Below are 21,662 nucleotides of genomic sequence, written 5' to 3' on the forward strand. Positions count from 1 at the left end.
GAAGTCTATGTTATATGGCCAATACTTCTGTGTACTTCTGGTTTGTTTATTTCCAATTATGGGAAATTTTAATCCTACAGCGTAAAATTTTATTTTAGACAATAATATGCTTCCAATTTGGCAGCATTTGTGTTTTGCCCTTTCAACATGTCAGTGCTCTCAAAAAAAAAAAAAAAAAAGGTTTCCCCAGTTTGGTGTGGAAGAACTTGACTGGCCTGCACAGAGCCCTGACCTCAGCCTCATCCAACACCTTTGGGATGAAGTGAAAAGCTGTAGATGAGATCCTATCGCCCATCTTCAGTGGCTAACTGCGAGCAAATTCCAGTAGTGATATTCCAAAATGTTGTAGAACGCCGTCTTAGAAGAAAGGAGGTTGTGGGTCCATAGCGGCAGATTAATGTCCGTGGTTTTGGAATGACTTAATCCTCAAGTGTAGTGTAGATCAGCTCTTAAATGGTCATTAAGATCCTGTAGTCCAGTGGGGCTCCAAACAGTTTCAGGGGAGGCTCAGTGAATGGAAATGAAAAAATATTAGATTAGTTATCAAAAGAAGAACATGTAAAACAGCTTAAATGTGTGTGATTTGGTTAAAAAGATACAGTAGTTTTGGGGAATTTTTCCCACTTTCCCAGAGCCAGAAACTAATCAATGCCTTTTTGTAGTCTGAAGTTAATATTATGCTATCTTGGCTCAATTGTTGAGTATCTATGGGATCAAATAACAACATAATCATAATCCCGTAGGCATCCAGGAATTGAGTGAAACTAAGCAAGTAAACTAAGCAGGAGTGAGGGGGCGACTTTTTCCAAGTGTTGTCTGAGGGGAGGCTCACAGTCTGAGACTTTGAAAACCCCCGGTGTAGTTATTGGTTCATCAGGGTCAAAACTTAATGCTGTTAAAACAAAAACTGAACTCTATAATGAATAATTTTAGTCTGTACCAATAAGGAGTCACAGTACAGAATTTGGAAATTTTATACATTGTCAAGTGACCATCGTGAAGGTTTTTTATGTTTGACTTCACTCTTACTAGCTGCACTAACTCATTACCTCGTTACCAAGGCAACCAACGTCTCATTCTGGTGGAAGTGGCCCCATTTGTGACGTCAGCACTCGCATAGCAATCCCTTTACAAATCTTAGGGGAAAAGTGCAAACATTAGTTATTTATTTATTTATTTATTACATGTTACCTAGCAACAGGTTGCATTTTGAAACATATTTTCATCTGCCTGGAGTTATAAAATGTTTGCCCACCTGCTACAGCACAGCAGACTATTAATCCGCCCAGCAGTTTAATGCTGGTGTCCATGCAGATAGCGGACACCTGAGACTGTCATGGTGAGTTTCCCCCTAATGTTTGTGTGGGAGTATCCTGTGTTTACTGGTTATTTATTGAGGAAGGGACTATACACATTAATGAACATGAGCACTTGGGTCCGTTGTGTAAATATTCCAGATTTAGACTTAATTTTCATCTGCACTTCCTGGCAGGTTGATGGCATATAAGAAACATTAAAAGAAAACATACAAGAGCACAGAAAAATAGTAAAACAATAACCACTACTCCAGATTATGACAGCATGTTTGATTATCCAGTAACCAGAGTTTTATAGATTTGGAGAAAGAGTTGAGAGCTGTGATGGGTGAAATGTTCCAGTTATGTGCTGCTCGTTAGGAAAAGGCTGAAAGCCCAAAGGTCCTTTTTCTATGTGGTTTTTTTTACAATCCCCTCTGGTAGATGAGTTTGATTTTGTTTAATGAATTCATTGAGCGGAGGAGGGGCCAGACCATGAAACATTTTAAAATGCAAATTTGGTCAATGATGGTATATAACAATGATGATATGAGCTTGACTTTTTATCAAATGTTACGTCACGTCATGAATTTTCATATAGGCCTGATATTCTCTCTGGTCAGACTGCTATAGTTGAAACAGGTGTCTGACCATGCAGTTATTGCTGGATGGGTATCTGAAAACCTGAAACACTACAGTTGACTCTCTCTAATATGACAGTCTAATAAAGTTAGATAACCACCCCTAAAAATAGTCTGTTTCTCCACCTGTTACAGTTGATACAAGAAGAGATTTCTCTTCTCATTAGGGAAGAGATTGAGGATATTGTGAGCTGAAGACTCACAAGCACCTAATGTTCTGCAAACCTGCATCACTGCTTTAGTCTTACAACAGTTGGCAGAAGTGCACCACAATATGACAAACAACAAACATTTGAAATGTTAATGTAAGAGGAGTTATGAGTCTGCATCCAGTTGTACTGAAGCAGGCGTAATTTAGTCATTTTGTGCAAAAATGTATTTATCTGAAGCTTATATGAGGCTTCAGCAGTCTGACTTAGTCATATCAAGTGGATATCTGCCACATTTATAGTCTTTTTAGCATCACATTCCCTCTTTGTGTTTCCTCTGACAGTGTTTCCCTGTTGAGCTGCGGTGGGAGTATAGTAACAAAAAGAGGGACTTTGGCACTAAAAAGACTGCAGCATTGAAAGATATCTACTTGATTTGATTCATTTGGACACTGAAGCTTCATTTTTGCACAGGAGGAGGACTGTGGATTTTGCCCCCCATCACTTACATTGTAAGTGCATCATGAAGGGATCTTCTAATGGACCGTATGAACCAGAGGAATCATTACAGCAAGAAAAACCTGTTTCAATGTTCATTTTGGCACCTGATTGTTGTTTTAAGACAGACTTGAAAAAATGGAGAACCTGTCCTATAACTCAAGCTTCCCTCCTATCAGGAACAACACCTACTCACAGCTATCTAGTTGTAGTTCCGTGTGATCACCACCAGGTGGCGCTTACTGCCTGTTTGCACCCTGAACACCTGAGGGCTCCGACCATAGAGTACAAATTAGACGAGAGTCCTCACTCTGAACATATTTTCGCTCATCGAAACGTGGTACTTTTTTTAAATTACTGTTAATGGAAATGCTAATGAAATTTAGAAGTGGTGAAAGAAGTATTCAGATTCTTTACTTAAGTAAAAGTAGTAAATACTGTAATCTAAATAGTTTATATAAATATTTAGACTACAGTTTAGACTATATAACATTTTAGTATATTACATTGTTTGTTTTCATCACTAACAAATATATGTAAGAGCGTTTCAGTGTTGTCAATTTTAGATACTTTGACTATCATATCTTATTAATTATAATTATATACTTGTATCATATGTTTTTTTAAATTATAATAATAATAATAATAATACAGTTTATTCATGTTGCATCTTCCACACATTAATGCAGCTCAAAGTGCATATCAAATAAAAAAAGAAAAGAACAATTAAACAACAGTTAGAATACCAAAATATATTACTTTATGTCAAATCTTCGTCTGAAAATTAACAAAATCTATCAACTTAATGTAGAAATGGAGTAGAAAGTACAATATTTCCCCCTGAAATGTAATGGAAATACTCAAATAAAGTACAAGTACCTCAAAATTGTACAGTAGTTGATTGAATGTACTTAGTTAGTTTCCACCACTGCTTATACTATACATTACTCGTCACAGAAACAAACTGTTGTCTTAAAAGTCAAATGAAGCGACATTTATTATTCGCTCGAAACATCGGTGCCGGCAGTGCCTCTGTACTACATTGGTCACCATGGTAACACCAGTGTTTACCCGAGGTGTCCACAGATCGGGCGGGTGCGGGAGGGGAAAAAGCAGCAGAGTGGTTCGTCTTACAAATATACGATCTTGAAGGTAGTTGCCAAAGTTGGCAGAGCAGGCAGGAGTCAACGGGAGCGAGCACCGCGCTGCTGCGGATTACACCGGCCGGGACAGAGCAGGACGGGAGCGCTGCCGTCTCAAAAACCTGACAAGTGAAGAACTACTTTGGTGGTCGGTCGACAGGAAAGTTTACGGGGAATTAAACGTCAGCCGGGACCGCTGGAGTGTGTTTTATCGTCTCCGAAGGACTGTCTGACACCAGCGGAGAAGGTACGTTAAGGTGCGGATCTTTTGACTACGGGACACCAGGAATATGTAGCCAGAAAGCTAATTAGCAAGCTAACGTTAGCGACAAATTAGCTCCTGGAAACCCAAGACACACGCCCAGCGAGGAGGTGTAACTTCACGGCTAGATTACAAAACGTGGATATAAATTAAAGATAAGTTAAATCTTGTATATCCTCACTAGAAATTGCACCGAAGTGCCCCCATAGTTGTGAAGTTGAGATGAATGCTGTACAAATATCAGGAACTGAAAGTTAATCCCTTCAGGAATAAGCCAAATGTCATCCAAGGGTAACGTATAAATTAAAAACTCCCATAACGCGTTACAAGGTGACTCTGCTGGTACTATGAAGTTGATGTTATGCTGGTATCTCGCTAATTTAGGCATAAATGGTGAAATTTGGGTTGTGTTTGAACTTCACTAGCTGTCACCAGTGAAATGAACCTGTCATGATGCAGCAGTTGTTTGTTATTGCAGCTCACAGAGCTTGTTGAGGAAAGCAGGTGACCTATAATTTAAACTTTTGAATGTGATAAATGACGATATTCAAGGTGAAGATTAGATTTCAAATGTTCTCCTTTTCTAAATTGAGACTAAGAGCAGTGAAAAGTGGAAAATAAATCACAGCGAGTCTGGTCGATTCATTATTGATTTGTGTTATGTTATTGTATATCATTTTGCCTATAACATAAACAATAATAACAACGTCCATCAAAAGTTATTAGAGCTGCAACAATTAGTCAATTAATCAATTAGTTGATCTATAGAAAATTATTCTGTATGTATTTTTTTTATAATCGATTAATCATTTTGAGACATTTCTTTTTGAAAGAAAAAATGCTGAAATTCTCTGGATTAGTTTCTTAAATGTGAATATGTTCTGGTTTCTTTAGTCCTCTATGATTGTAAACTGAATATTTTTGGGTTGTGAACTGCTGGGCGGGACAAAACAAGACATTTTAGGTTGCATCTTGGGCTTTGGGAAACTGTGATGGACATTTTTCACATTCTTTTGACATTTTATAGTCCAAATAATAATATAAAAAATAAAAAATAAAAAAATCGATTAATTGAGAAGATAATCAACAGATTAATTGATCATGAAAATAATCACTAGTTGCAGCCCTAGAAGTTGTTACAGCCCAAAGTGATGTCATATAATGACTAAAAGTATTCAGTTTTTAATCGTTTAATTGGAGAATATCAACAACAATTACTTGCAATTGATAACATCATTATACTTATGTCTGAAATGACAAATTGATCAGTGCTGAGAGGATTAGTTGTCAACAATTTTGTTAATTGATCAAATAAAAGTGCAAGATGTTTGCTTTAAAAGATGTGAGGATTTTTCTGTTGTAAATGGAACAAATTTCTGTTTTGGACTTTTGGTCGGAGAAATCAAGCCAGTTGAAGATTTTGTGACATTTTATAAACATTTTATAAACAATTAGTCAGTTCATCAAAAAAACATTTGTACTTTTGTGGTTAGCTATAGCTCTAAAACTGATTCTCTGTCAATGAGCTAATCACCAAATTGTTTGAACACCATAAATCATAGACTTTCTTTGGCTACAGACAGTTGTGATGCCCGTGTGAACTGGTTTATTTACTTGTAACTGAGGTGAAGTATTTACTGAGTGGTTCCTGCACAGGAACATGGGAGGAAGATTATATCATACTCAGATGACTTTGTTCACCTGAAGTCCCCGCTCTTGTTTATATTGTGGGAAACCTGCCTACATCAAAGCATTTACTTTTTTTTGTGTTTTATCTATGCTGTGTGAACTCTGAAGATGCTCACATTAGATGAGCTGCAGCTGGCTGAGGTTTGTTGAAGTGTGACAGATTGTGGTTATAACAGTCGTATGAGACCCCGGGGAGCTGAGTTTCGAGGAAAGTCTTGGTGAGAGGTGTTAACTGGAGCAGCCTGTGCTGAATCTAAGCAGTTCAGGGGAACAGGAACCTATATTTGGTGTGACCACGTGTGAAGGTCACAGTGCACTATTTGACTGTTTTTAGCTTGTTCCTGATGTTACAACCAGTGGAATCAGTTTCTCATGGTTAAGGGTTGTTTTGTTCACTCAAACCACAAAAACAAAAAACATCCATGTCTGTCCAGACTCATGTAATATTTGTAGTGAAGACTTTGAAGGGATTTAATAAAAAGTATTAAGTGTATTTTCTTTGTATGTGTTCACATATTTGGCCAATAAAGCTGATTCTGATAGAACAAGTTGTAGCTGTGACAATAGACAAAGTTTCAGATATGGATGTTGCTGCCAAGAAGCTACAAATTCAACAACATGGATGCTTCACACATCTTCAACTTGGTAGCACAGAAGATCCAAACAATCACCACGGTGTGAAGGTGGACACCCAAGATTAGTGTCACCAGATCAGCATCTGAGCAAACGTGAAATATGATCACAATCTCCAGTCCCTTCTGTTCCTGAGTCATGGTGTCGAATAAAGGCCACAAAGGTGTTACAGTGTCACATGATGTCACAGTGAAGTTGACCTTTGTTCCTTTTGGACATAAAATATCATCACTTCATCATTTTTTCCATTTGTGTGAAACTGTGTCACAATTAGAATATGAATTCTTGAGTTATGGCTAAAAACATGTTTTGTGAGGTCACAGTGGTTATGACCTTTGACCTTTGACCACCAAATTCTAATCAGTTCATCCTTGAGTCCAAGTAGACGTTCATGAGAATGGGATGGACGAATGGACACCCTGAAAACATAATGCCTCCTGTTACAGCTGTCGCCTGCACCAAGGCTTAAATACATATTTCCTCACTTATCCATGCTGATAGTTTTGCTTTTATGTGCTGATACAGCGGCGTCAGTGTCCGAAATTAGCTTTTTGACTCACCTGCCGAGAGGACTGGTAGATGAAAAAATCCACCAGCCACTCATATTTTTAAATGGCCACAATAATAAATTGCCTTTTTAATGGTAGCCAGCAGCAGACTGGCAGCAAAGGACAGTTTAGCGGAGAGTTGCGATGTCAAGTAGCTGATGTCCGGTACGGTAAACAGTGCCAAGAAACTAGCAGCACTGGAGACGGTCTGTGGGTGGCGCTCAATCGCCTCAGACTATCAGACATGTGAAAAAACACTATGATGGGCGTGTTTACACTGTAAAGGGACAAACTTGCGTAATTTCCTCTGAGCCATCACGCCAGATATTTTTATTACATGTCTATTTTGGTACAGACATTTACCCGCCCTCTGAGATTTACTCTGAAAATCTACCTGCATTTGGCGCTTGGCGGGTGTTAATTTCGGACCCTGGGTGGAGGTAAATGTACTCCCTTTCAACTGTTTTTTTAAGAACTGTTTCTTAAATGTATTTCCAATGAAAGCTGACATTTGTGGATAATGTAGAGTAACTGGGGAAAAAAAAAAATCATAGTGTTTTGTTTTATATTTCTCTGAAAAGCTGACATGTTGGTTGTTATGTAGCAGCAGTATGTGAACACTGAAGCTGAGCTTTGTGAGACTGATAACCATCTCTCCAACCTATTTTCCCTCCTCTATAAATACCTCCATTATAGAAGAGAAATTAGCTCTCTCTGATGAAAATAACTCACTTAAAGTAATCACTGGCAGGCCAGCTCTGGATAGAAACAGTCTGCTAACAAGAGTCATGTGAGACCCGATGCACAGCAGTCTCACTCAGCCCGACTTGTCCATGTTTCAGTGGAAACCTTTCCTGCGCTCATGTCAAAAAAAAAAAAAACCCCTTCAGAGGTGTTGCTTTCTATTTCGCTGAGGTGGGAGAAAATAGGAGGGTGTGTTTCCTACATGTGCTGACAACGGCAGATTTTCCACCACATATCGGTTCAAACAGACCCACATAAGTCTCTTCTCTCTTCCCATCAATCCCAGCGCTTCGGCTAAGAAAAGCCTTTCCTTGATGTCCTGTAGCCATAGATAGTTTTATTCCTCAGACCCACCCATCCACTCCACAACCTGCTGTAAATCTTACTACCATCACATCAAATTAAGGCCCTTCCTCTGATTTTGTTGACCGGACTCTTAAGATCTGTGCCGTCTACTAAACGCGGTGCTGATGCTGAAGTTTAATCTAGGCAAGGATAAGTGAGAGAGACAACTGCCCGAGGGACTTCAATCGCTAATCCTATTCAGTATGAAGAATAAGAGTGATAAAAAAAAAAGTCGTAATTAATATTTGTCTTGTTAGTAGACTTGCACAGTTTCAAGGGAGAAGACATTTTGACAGTATAAATTGATATTAATGCTCAGTTGTTAGACTCAGTGGGGGCGGGGCTACTTGTATAACACATTTTAGTCTAGAAAGCATCTTAAAATACATTTTTAATTTCTCTCTCTTTCATTTTTCTCTCATCTTTTTTTTTTTAAATGAGTCGGGAAGCTGACAGCAAAATCGATCTTTACTTTTAACGTCATCAAACGAAGAGAAATGTCCCTCCCTCCTCCTAGTAATGTCTTTGTACTCCTTCACGGCAGAGTTTTACAGCTCTCAGCAGTCTAATCGCCGGCTGTGATTGGCCACTGCAGTGTGACGTCAGGTTGCATTTCTCCATAAGTTGCTTTCTCGCCTATGCGGTCAAAATTCCCCCAGCCTAAACACACAACCCCCATTCAGATGAACGGGAGGACTGGTGTTGTCGCCGCACCGCCTGATTTAGTCTGAATGTGGCCGAAGTCGGTCAACAGAACTATTTTGATAATCGCTTAATTGTTTTAAGAAAAAATGCCAAAATTCTCTGGTTCCAGCTTCTTTAAATGTGAATGTTTTCTGGTTTGTGGACTGTCGGACTCAGTCAGGACAAAACTGGATATTTTAGGTTGCATCTTGGGAAACAGTGATCGACATTTGTCACCATTTTAGAGACTGAACAACTTGAACAGATGAATTGATAATGAAAATAATCGTTAGTTGCAGCTCTAACATTTAAAAGTTTTGTTTCTGCTTTAGAGTACAGAATAAGTTAACCATCAAAGATAAACCCTTATCCTGGAAGTAAATGTAGTTGGACAACTGTCAAATTTTCTTGCATTTATTGTTACATAGAAGATGTAAAATCATGGAAAACGTTTGTATTGTAGTTTTCCATTTTAGCGTAACTTCAGTCAAGGTTTTAGTTGCACTCCATCACCTGAGGTGACATGTTTCAGTCTAAATGAATTTTTTTTAACCCACAGCTGTCAGACTGGTCTGTTATTTACTTTAAAACTTTGGCAGAACATTGAAGAGGAGTGCCTTGAGATGACTTTTGTTGTGATTCGGCGCTGTATAAATAAAATTGAATCGAACTGAGTGAAATGAAAACAACAAGGGGAAATGTTGTGCAAGTGGGACAGGAAATTCACTGCAACAGATACAGTGACATGTAAGTCCCAGAAATCCCCAGCCACCGGGGCTAATTCATCAGCTGATAATACTTGTAGAGTAGAGCAAAGAATAATGTTTACTGCAGACTTTGCAGGTGTAGAAAGAAAGGCTCACTGTCTGCTCCTAGTTATATTTTCCAGTATTGGAGAACTAAAGGAAAGATGCGCCTGTGGCAGCTCTGAGCCGACCACAGAGCTCCGATATGCAGTACATCATGTTAGATAGTGTGATAGTGTGATGTGGAAGAGAGCGCAGATAAAATCTCACACCTACTGTGGATGATGTGAGTGCAGACCACTGAATGTATATAAATATGGACGACGCCTCTCCACTTCCCACCGCTATGCAAAAGTCAAACTTCTGTTCCTGGGAGCTGCCATCTTGCTCGTGTGACATCATTCGGAAACCAGAGTCTGCGCAGTAGAGACGAGCGGCGGGATGACGGCCCACGGGACACGCCTCCTCAGCTTTCCCGCCATCTGACGGAGGTTTGAGAGCAGCTGTGACAGCTGTCAATTATGACGTCACACCCCCTTTTTATATCGTCAAATAACTAATTAAAAACAAACACTTGGACAAACATCAGTGTGATAAGAACTACTTAAAATGACAGAAACCATCTTTGGGAAGAAATTTATTTCACGTGTACTTTGTTTTTTTTTTTTTAGTTTGGCTCATGTCCCATCTGCTAACATGGAGGGGGCGGGACTTATGACCTAGAGCTGCAATGACGTCCATATTTATGTACAGTCACTGGTGCAGACTAGTAGAGAAAGTGCTGTATGGCCGCCCAGTTGTGAGTAATAAGCGCTAATCATTGATTATCTTGATTGCTCTCAATGATGTAAAGAACGTAATTATTTTATTACACTCTTTCATTTGCACTTTCTCGCTGTCTCATCAACAGGCTCCAAGTATATCTTTGATTTTATTTTTTGCATATTTTTAATCATTGCTCTCCTTTTTTTTTTTTAAAAAGTACCCCATTAGTCAGGTTGCTTATCTTTTTTTGTGTGTGCTGGAGTCCACATGTCTTTAGCACGAGGATTAGATAGAAACAGAAAAAACGTGGTCCACTTCCTGCCAGGCCACCCACATGAATTGGGTCACAGGTTAATGAGTAAGGCCCTACTGCTCAGCGCCAACTTCTATCATGACATCATTTGACCTTTATTCAAGTGGTAATAAAATGGCGTAAGTAATGTGGCTTTATACACGTGCAGTGTGCACACCTTCTTTGTCTCATACTTGATAAGAATAGGCTTGCAAAATATGCCACCCAAATAGATCCGATCCAGTAGCATTTTGTCAGCCACGACCCACAGAACTGGCAGTGAAATTTATTTGTTGTGTGTTCGGTTTGGTGCCCAATCTGCAGCAATGGCGCTGGGTTGAAAAAAAGGATGCGACTCTTATTAAAGAAGTCCATCATAGGACATGTGGATGTGTGTGTGTGTGTGTTTGTGTATGTGTGAGTCATGAATATAAAGACATATCTAGACTTGATTACTCAATGTCTACACCTTCACCTTCACATGTTTATAGGACAAATGTTTCACTGGATGTTACTCAATGATGACTTTGCAGAATTGTCATTACGACTGTCATTGTCATGTCCTGACGTAACTGCTGCTGATGCTGTAATATCCTGCCACCCCAATATAAGATGATGTCCAGCCAGACTGCACCTCTGTCTTGTCAGGGTGTCGCTCAGCTGGGGTTAAAACTTCTTAGAGGAGACATGAGATGTATTTTTAGAGAGGCTAAAGTGTTCAGCATAGACGGTAAGTTTGATTTTGTTTCTGCATGTTGTACTCCAGACATTTACATATGAAGTTTGTTTGAGGTCCCAGTAATAATGAAGATGTTTGGGCTGTTTTTGGCTTTTAAAATACTATGCAGATTAAATTCATTTTTTGCTAAAACTTGTCAAGTTTACATGATTTACGCATAGTGTTCTTGTCGGTCTAATTTGGTTAAAAGTTATTTCATAGTTTTCATATGTGTGCTCGTTGATGCTAGATGACTTGACACGTTTATTTGTTAAAGTGTACATTTAAGGCACAAGTAAAGACTCACACTCGGTCTTAGAGTGATTTACAATGATTGCAAAAGTTTAATCTCCTAGATCATGAACATCCCAGTTATCTCTAGCTATGATTTTAACGCAAAACAAACACTGGGGCTAGATATATATTAAAAAATAAGAGCTAACAAAGAGGTATATGAGGCATTTTTATGCAATGCCAAAACTTAACATCCAATTCCAATATGGCCATAGAGAGCAGGGTGAAGTCTATGGGCTGAGTGCTGTTAAAATCACAACACAAAACACAATGAACAGGGCTAGATGCACGTCCTTCAATTCTTAAAGGGGACACCATATGGTTTTTGTGATTTTTACACTGTTGTAATGTTGGATGTCTATGTTAAACATGATCAAAGGTCCAAAACTTGAGGTGAACATATGTAAAAATGCTCCCTGAAAGCCAAGGTCACCTTTACTTCCTCTAAGTAATGATGTCCGATTATTTGTGGATACACACAAACACCTGTCCGTTTTGTAGCATGTACATGTACAAACATGTACGGATGTCTTTGAGAAGTTTCCAGTTCGAGTAAAGAATGAGAAAAAGCAGTGAAATGCTACTACTGCTGTTTGTTAGCGTAGCCTCTGAGATGCAGCTTCCTGAAGTTGGCTAATCAGAACAGAGTGGGCTCATTGAGGGCGGGGGCCTTAAAGAGACAGGAGCTAAAACGGCCTGTTTTAGACAGATGCTGAACTGAGGGGCTGCGTAAAGTGTCAGTATAAGATAAATAAGAAGTTTTTTGAACTGTAAATCATGCAAAGATATTCCAGCAAAAATTACAGAATATAAATACAGACCTGGAAATGTGCATGCTTTGTCTCCTTTAAACTTCTTAAAGTATGAAATATTTCTTTTCTGAAGTTCTAACCAGCATCAGTAGCAACATTACACCATGTCTTTCTATCAAAATAGCCCATGCACAGTGGTAGCCCGAGGCAGAACATGACAACTCAATCTGCACCGTCACACTCCTGCTTACCAGCTGAACCATAACTTTAATAAAACATTCAACACAGATAAGACATGCCTTTTAATCCGAGGCTTGGCTCCATTGTATAATTCTTGTGGTCACCGTCAGTTGAGTTATGAGGATTTTTTTTTTTTGAATTGCTCAAGTTTAAAAAGAAACACTTCAAAGCACGTGTTGCTCAAGGTGTGCTGGCGCGTCACCTCATGGTGTGTGTGCATGTGTGTGTGTGTGTATGTGTGTGTGTGTGTACACATAGGTGACTTCAGCGGGAAACTATGTGCGCGATCCGACTAATCTCTCCGCTCAGCAGCAACATGCCTGAGTCGCTGCTTGACTAGCTGTCAGCGGCAGCCAGAGGAACAGGGAGGGAGAAAGACAGACACAGAAAAACAGAGACAAGAGTAGTGGAAGACGACAATGCGAGTCACATTACTGTCTTCCCTCCTTCCGTATAATCTGATGTCCTGCTCTGAAGCTCTGAGTGGACTGTGCACACAACCTTTGAAGAGGATTACAGCTCTTCAGTTTGTATCTCATTCATTTGTTCTGATTGGGTTAACTGAGTTTTGAAAGACATGGTTGTTTGCTTCTGATTCAGCGTGTGATGTGTAAGAGAGACAGAAAAGGAAGAGGCACCATTCTCATTTATCTTTTTTTTTTTTTTTTGGTAAACATTTTATTATTTTAATTTGATTTAAAGTCCATCTTTGATGCAATGTATTGTCCTTCCCAGAGGTCAATTGGCAGCTTATCCGTTACTAAAACACCTTCTCCCTTTGATTTTTACTTCATGATGTTTGAATTTCTTTAGCTGACCAGCAACCATCTATATTGCTGCCCTCGCTATCCACCCAGTTCTTCTTTATCTTATCAACCTGAACATGTGATCATTCTGGATCAGATGGAGAGTGAAATGTTTTATGTGACTCACTGGCCAGTATAACCTCTTCATTTAATTATTAGCTACTATATTTATTGACTATTTATTGACCCTTGCAGTATCTTGTGTTTATTTTTGTCTGGTGTTTTTAAACAACACGTTTTTTTCATTTTTATGTGTGAAAGTGCATAAAAATGACCATTAAAGGAAATCTAAATCTAATCTAATCTAAAACATCTAACTGCTGCCATCTCTGATAGAAATGTAAAACACACAACTTTCTCAGTGCTGAAGGATTTTTTCTAGTGTTAAGTAAAGTTAAAATTTGTTTTCCTTAAAGAATTCATTTAAGTTAAATACAACCTCTCAGTGGAAACTAATGTACAGCCTGAAAACTTATTCAAAAAGTAGATTATATCAAACTGTCTGTAAAAATGTATATTGTTATCTTTGCATAATATTGAAGCAAATTCCTACTGCAAAGTGAAATGTGTTTTAGAGGAAGCGACACAACAGTGAAAACACTATTAAAATGAATTTTTGGCATTTTTGCCTCGATGTAATAACAAAGTAGAGAAGCAGTCAGGAAATGTAGAGAAAGTCCCTGTTCAGATTTGAACCAAGGACATTGCAGTTGAACGGTAGACATATTAGACATCAAGGTACAGATTCGATAATTATTTTGGAATATAAAGTTACAATGAAAAGTATATAAATGGAAATGTATTTACATGGAACTATTATTGATATTTACTTTAAATCTGTTTGTGTTCCCTCAGCTTTGCTCTGGAGGCCATGCTAATAAACATCTTCCTCTTGCGGTGAGCTGTCTGGTGGACAGTAAGAGGCATCATGGCGGAGCTGCCTATCGCCCCGGGCCAGGTCTACATCGAGGTAGAGTACGACTATGAATACACGTCCAAAGACCGCCTCATCACCATCCAACAGGGGGAATGCTACATGCTGGTCAAGAAAACCAACGACGACTGGTGGCAGGTGAAGAAGGAGGAGGGGAGTAAACCTATCTATGTACCTGCTCAGTATGTCAGAGAGGTCCGCAAGGCCCTCATGCCTCCTCCTAAACCTCTGCCACATCCTCCTGCCGCCACCGGTAACACAACCCCACAAAGCAGCGGAGCACTCTGGGTAAAACCAACCAATCTAGACCTGGGACTCCACAACACCTCGACCGAGAACCTTCACAGACACGAGTCCAGCTACCGGCGCTCACCCTCCGCTCAATCTGCCTCTTCTGGACACTTCAGTCCCCCGAATCAACGCAGGGACAGTAACCACCATCACCCTCCGAGCACTCCCACCGACCACGAACGAGCTCTGGCTGACATCCTCGTCCACGGCGGCGCCCCCCAGCCCGCCCACCGAGGCGGGTCCCTACCCCGCACCCGAGCCCGATCCCCGAACATGATCAGAGCCCCGCTGGATGTGGACAGCACCCAACACTGTGACTCTGCCGGTGAAGAGAGACGCACCAACGACTCCGAGTCCGGAGACGAACTGAGCAGCAGTTCCACCGAACATCTCCAGGTAAAGTCAGAGAAAATTTGATTGAATCGCTGTCAAACGGTTTTATATGTTTGAAACTTGACCCTAATTTTAATTCCCTTTTAGCGGTGTTACCATTTCCTGTTGGTAGATGAATTCCTGTGTGACGCTGGAATTGTCCCTCCACGTTTTGTGCAGAAGTTTCTACTTATTCCTCTCATGACCTTTTCATGTATTTTACATTTTTAGGGGATCTGACCTTTTCACCGACTGAAGAACTTTTTGTTGTGTCAATCAGGCTCTAAAGCTTCTGCGGAGCAGCTAAATGCAGCTTCCGACAGCGAGCCTCAGCGGGATGAGACAGCTGATTACTAGCGAGCTTGGTCAAAGGGGATGTTTGTTCCTGAGATCATTAGCTCAGTCTGCTGCTGAACAAAAGCCTGTGAGAAAATAGAAACCAGGTCTGTGTAGCGCTGCCACCGGGTATAACCCCTCTTTGTGTACGCAAAGGGGTGGATTACAGTTAAGGTTGTGTTCAAGTTACATGTGCTTTTTACAGTTTGTGGAATTGTGACCTAAATACCAGCACTAATGTGTCATAAATATCAATTCTGCCACGGTACCATGGCAAACAAGAATAGTCTTCTAACACCGCTGTTGCTTTGCAAAGTTATTTGTGTTAAAACACTTGACTTTGAAGATTTATAGCAGATTTTTTTAATGTCATTTCGGTTTTTGGGTGTGCGCTTATGTCATCCTCCTTTCACTTTTTTGTCAACCACTTTAGAGGAATTCTGCCTGCTATAGTCCATTTTCACAGAGCCAGAGAGCAATTCTTTCTATTCTTATCCTTCTTCTTTCAAGTGTTATAACCATGATTTAACTACCCTCTAGAGATGACGTTATTATTGTTATTATATTTCTTCTTTTCTAATTAAGGACAACAGACATCAGCATTTCTGTACCAGTATTACCCAGCGGACGCATTTTCAGCTGCAGTCCCTTTGGTGAGATGTTTTAAAACCATCTTGTGTTAAAACAAGTGACAGGTTAAGAAAAACAAATGTAAGACAGTAAGATGCTGAAATGATATTTTTCTTTGACACGTTTTCAACACGCCCAAAGCTGACTTAGCAGGGACAACACAATCTACTGACCTACTGAAACTTTAGTTTGATTTGTGACGCATTACACGTTGATGTAACCACAGACTCCTTTGTTTGTGAAAGGTTATCTAAAAGTGAACGTTTCAAAGTCCATATACACCATGAAGGCCATTCAGTTCCACGTCACAATGGAGCTCCTTCCTTCCTGTGTGTAATGTAAACGGGAGAAGAAAGGTCAGAGTAGTAAAGCTCGTTTTGGTTATATAGACAACCAGTTCAGCTTTCACTACCAAGTAAACTCTGTTGTGATTTTTCTCATGTCTTTGTCATTTGATCAGCAAAATGCAAATATCACAGCAAAAACAAAATCACATGTGTGTGTGTTTTTTAACACGTGTTCCTCCCTCATGTACTTGTTCAGTTAATGATTGAAGCTCTTCTATTCCACGGAAACGGAAAGTATTTATTTCTGATTGGCTGTTAAAATTAGATACATAGCTATGGTCATCAGTTTAGTTCCTCTTCTAAATGAATGTCCTTGAAGTGACATCTGTTTTAGACCGCAATTAATCACAGTAAGAGCACTAATACTCTATGTGAAACACTTAAAGGTACAATCCATAGTTTGGTACCTGAAGTCAAAAATGATCATATAGTTTTTAAAGTTTCCCGATGCTGTTTATGCTTTGTTTTTTTATATCAGAACTTTTTGTGAAACCAGCATGCTTAAGTTCTGCATGATAGGTTTTAATTTTTTAACTGTGATAAAGCACTCTGAGGGACACCACAGTTAGCTGTGAAATTATACCTTGTTGAATATTTTCCTATATGAGGACATGTAATTGTGAATTATCCTCATGGATCAAATCTTTCATCTGTATTCACCTTCTCTGTGTTGTTCTGTCTTTAATATATAGGGCTCCATATTGGTGCAGCACCATTTTCATCAATAAGATGAGTGATGAATTTGTTAACACCATGCTATTCCTTTAGTGACTGACTGTTGTTTGGGCAGGTGAAAACCTTCAAAGCCATGTGAGCGAGCCAGGGAATGGGTGTTGTGAAACTGACTTGCTTGTTTGTATTTCCTCTGTCCTGACAGCATGATGCAGGTAAAAACAGCTCAGTCATGACTCATTATTACATTATTGACTTATTAAAATATGCAGGCCTTGCCCCCCCCCCCCCTCCCCCCACCCCTGCCCGTCCCCTCATCTTATCTTTTCTCCTCTCATGTGTTATCTTATCTACCTTTTTTTTTTTTTTTTCCTCTTGCGTAATTTTTAAAAGGATAGGAAATAAGGGGGTGACTGATTAAAGCAGGAGAAGAATGACTTAACATGAAACCAAAGCAGCAATATAAATGCACAACGTAGAGCAGTGTGTGTGTATTTATGTTTCCAGCTTCCGGGCGTTGTTCCTTATTGCCACCTCATTCAGCATTCAACTCCGATAAGCTGCTCGGTCAGGCCTAAGATGAGTGTGTCTGCAGAGCGACTCCTTGTCAGGCTCTTATCTCCTACACTGGACCTGACACTCAGGCCTACTTTGTCGCTACTTTTGTGGTTACTCCACTTTCAACAGTCACCACTGTTCAAGCCTCATTCTTTGGCACTGTAATTGGAACGGAGTGCATGACTGTGATTACACCATCTATTCGTCATTATCTCAGACAGCTGAGCTGCTTTTTAAGAAGGTTCGGGAGAGTTGTAAATAGGGATGCCCCCCTGAAACCCAGTTCTGAGTTGTAACCAGTTCTAAATTTTTACATATTGGTGTAATTTATGGTCGTGCTGCAGCCTCACCTCGGTGTTTAACTTGAGGGTGGGACTCAGCTGATTCACCACACACAGCGGACAGCAGAGCAGGGAGATCACTGTTGAGACACTGAACCAGGTGAAGTGAAAGATAACGTTTTACTGGAGTTGACGACAGCTACGCTTGTTACTGTAAGTGCCATAAAACCCCTCGGAGTAAAAAGCCAATAAGAGTACACCTGTCCTACAAGCATAAACGTGTCGAAAAGCGTTATTTTCAACTGCTTTGCCTGCCGTATCCCATCCACCGCTGATATGTTTTACATAACCACAGCCCCGGCAGCCCCTCCTCTCTTTACCAGCTGTACCTGCAGGCAGTGAATCATATCAGCAGCCGAGGGAGGAGGACAGGATGAATGAACGATAGTGACTCATTTATATGTTCTTCATCCTTTCTAAACTTCGCTCAGTATTGATGTCAGGAATATGATAATATAATATATCATAAATATAATGATATTTGTTTTATTGACATTTCAGATTTGTGTCCAGTGAGATATATATTATTGAGTCTATATAGTGACTTTCAGAGGTACTGTTGCTGCTCTGGAAACAGTATTTAGCTACATTTAAAATGTAAATAATTTCTAATCCTGTTCTGAATTTATTCTTTTTAAAAAATATTATATATACAGTATATATTTTTTAGAAAGCAGTTCATTAGTAATGACAAGGAACTGATAAGAGTATCAATAAAGAGCCGGACTGATAAGGATTATCAGTAGGAGTAGTAGTATTGATAAAATCCTAATGATACCCATCCCTAATTGTGTCTCCTCTTTATGGGTTCTTCTCTAAACAGACATTTTTATTAGATCTGAACGACTGATTTGGATGATTTGGGCTTTTACTGAGTTATTTCCTCTCCATTTTAGTGTAAAAAGAGGATTTTCCCAGTTTGCCTAAAGGCCGGGTCACACCGGAATTTAAAATCGATTAGCCTAATTTCAGTGGAATTCTGTGCTCAAGGGAGGGTGAGTAAATCTGTGCAAATCTGTGGCATAATTAAACTTAGCTGAACTTTCACACTTGAATTTGTGCTGTTGACCTGTAGCAAGCCACCTTGACAGCACAGACGTTTGAGAGAATAGAGAGCCGGACAGTCAAACGGTTGCTGATTAGCTTTGTTCTGTCATCTACTTTTATTTAACCCTCTTCTGTTTGAGTATAAACTGCTTAACAAAAGAGGAATGGTTCACAGACATTTATGAGATAAGATGGTACATAATACATCTTTTGAAAACTGTGCCAGCTTATTGTCCTGTTAGCAACCAAGCTAACAAGCATGGCGGTTAGCCAATTTCATAAGGACCCACTGTGTCATTCTGTCTTGTGAGAAAGGCCGTTTGTGTTTCCTTTTTTTACTACCCAACTGCTTTGTACAAGGCATCACAGGGACAAAGTCCAGCTATTACTGTAAGCTCACCACTTCCTGTTGCTTCTTGACATTCCAGCAAAGAGAATTGATAGCTACAGGAAGTGTTGAGTCGTACTCACCGCTGGTAGTTAGCTTGGGTTAGCTCAGGTTTCAGCAGAGGTTAGAAGTGAGTGGAAATTTGCTTTTGAGCATTACTGGCAGATCAGTATAGGTATGTGTTTTGGTAAAAAGTAGCAGGCATTTATTGCAGTTAATCTCAACAGATGGTAAACAGTGTTTTTCCCATAATGTTGTCCCCATTTAGTACTGCTGCACCCACTGAATCCAAAGCAGAAAGCACATAGTTTAGAGGAGACATGCTGCAACACAACTATAAAGTGATAAAAGAAATGTTTTAGGCAAAGAGCCTTCAATACGTTACTACTGAGTTTCTCCTAAGCCCATTAGCCATTGATCCTTAGTTGAAAGATGTTGAAGTTACCGACTGAAATATCACTTGATACTTCCATGCACACAGTACCTCTTAAAGCCCCTGGCCACGGGGGACTGATCATTGTATTCACTGAAGCAGATGTTTCCCTCCAGCCACTGAATATAATGGCTGTCAAGGTCTCAGTGTATTTTAATTTGCTGCTTCACTGCACCACCTCATCCATTCTGCTTTTCATCATCCCTCTTCCTTCAGGATCATAATAATCCTACAGCACATGTGAGAAACACCGACTATGCTATATGCTCTGAATTTAAAAACATTGTATAATTACTTTGGGGAAATTATTACTCAGTTTTCAGCTCCAAAAACAGCAGACTCACGCTGTAACATCCTTGCTACTGTACCCTGACCTTTTCTCATCTTATGATTGCACACTGGATGGACTTGGAGCTGTCACAGTGCATGAGGAGAAATTTACAGTTGAAGCATAAAAATATCTGGACCTCTATGATGCAAAATTAATTTAAAAAGGATAGTTTAAGAGATTGGCTCTTCAGGTGGGGAAATAACAGACTAAATATTCTAGATTCAAGAGCAGAACTTAAAATGCTCCTTATATGTCTTACAAACTGAATCAGCTTGTTGAAGAGTTGAGTAATGTAGTAAAGGCATCTAATGACAGGCCTCATATGGTAAAGGGGTGTGTTACAGACAGAGTTGAGGGGTGTGTTACCAATGAGTTTTTATAATTCATTGACACTGGTTCAAAGATCATATTCACTTATTACACAATACATGAGGATATCCGGACCTCACACAAAATGTGGGGCCATGTAAAACGTGCATATTGACTGAACATTATTATGTTCAGGAAAAACTACTGTACCTGAACCAGAGTTTGAACTTAAGCTTGATGTTTTGGTGCGTTGATTGCCTTGGTGTTATAATAGATTAGCCCTGTGTTTCTATCCTCATTCAGCCCAGCTTAGCCCTGAATTAACCTGGAGCTGTTATTCAGCAAACACTGTGATGTAAAAGGGAACATTTCATGCTTTTCTTTTACGCTGTTATGGTGTCGGATGGTCGGAAGGTCCTAAACTTGAGGTGAGCGTATGTAACAATGTTCCCTGAAATTCAAAAGTCAAGGGTTCAGCCTGCTTGTGATGACATCAGATCGTTTGTGCATTCCCACAAACAGCCGTTCGTTCCGTGACCTTTTTTCTGAGGTTGTTCACATTGTCCACTCGCATATTTCAGATCAGAATCAGGCTCGCACGGATGCATTTGAGAGGTTTCCATTTCGAGTAAAGAACAAGAAAAAGAAGTAATATCCTACTACTGCCTTAAAAAGACAGAGTCTCAACTGCAGGGCTTCGTAGAGGGCCAGTATAAGATAAAAAGGTGTTTTTTTTTTTAACTGTAAATCATGCAAAGATATTCCAGTAGAGCCCCAGAATATAAATATAGACCTGAAATGTGCATGATACGTCCCCCTTTCAACTAGAACCTCTCTCTTTCTCTTTACTGTGTGTTCACAGTAAGTCTTGAGGAAGCTTTACAAGTCTTTGATTTCAAAACTGATATTAAAAGCCTAAGAAGTCTGTAATTACCCCCCAAACAAAAGGATCTTCTCATAAGGATCAACATTAAGTCTGTAAATCAGTTGCTCGTGTTGCTTGGCACACTCTTTTCAGTAGGAAGCAAGAAAATATATAACAAAATTAACAGTTAACTTCAAATATGAGATGCATTTGACGTCAAATTAATTAGAACAAAGTAGAAGAATGAAGCTTCTGGCCAGTGTCTCACTTTTGAAAATGACAGGCACTTAAAAGTCTTCAAATGTTAGATTTACATAAATAAGACCTGGAGCCAGTCTGGTCTCTCTCTGTCTGTACCCCCCGCCCCCCCTCTCTGATTCTCTTGATTGTCACAGTCAATAACACCCACTCAACCCTGTAGACTCCCATCGTTCTTTATGACAGCTGTAATCAACTAAAAACCTCTAATGACTCTCACCAGGATGATTGATTGGAGGAAGCACTTCCTCATTTGTTTGATTACCTAGAGTGGTAGGAAGTTGAGTTTGCAAGTGTGCGTCTTTAC

The 21,662-nt window shown here is 39.6% G+C and overlaps 1 protein-coding gene across 5 annotated transcripts in view; it reads left to right on the forward strand.

Annotated features, from left to right (window-relative positions):
• Positions 1 to 3,677: 3,677 nt before the first annotated feature.
• LOC122993075 (rho GTPase-activating protein 12-like) overlaps positions 3,678 to 21,662 on the forward strand; it is a 69,386-nt gene continuing 51,401 nt past the window's right edge. For 2 of the 5 annotated variants that reach the window (XM_044366935.1, XM_044366938.1), the window contains exons 1-2: positions 3,679 to 3,972; positions 14,099 to 14,864. In XM_044366935.1, the coding sequence (XP_044222870.1) occupies positions 14,172 to 14,864 (693 nt within the window). In that variant the 5' untranslated portion in view covers positions 3,679 to 3,972; positions 14,099 to 14,171. Of the gene's footprint in view, positions 3,983 to 14,098; positions 14,865 to 21,662 lie in introns of all 5 variants that reach the window. The other 3 variants (XM_044366937.1, XM_044366939.1, XM_044366936.1) reach the window with 2 other exon arrangements.

This window comes from Thunnus albacares, chromosome 12 (assembly GCF_914725855.1).
Source record: "Thunnus albacares chromosome 12, fThuAlb1.1, whole genome shotgun sequence".
Lineage (NCBI taxonomy): Eukaryota > Metazoa > Chordata > Actinopteri > Scombriformes > Scombridae > Thunnus > Thunnus albacares.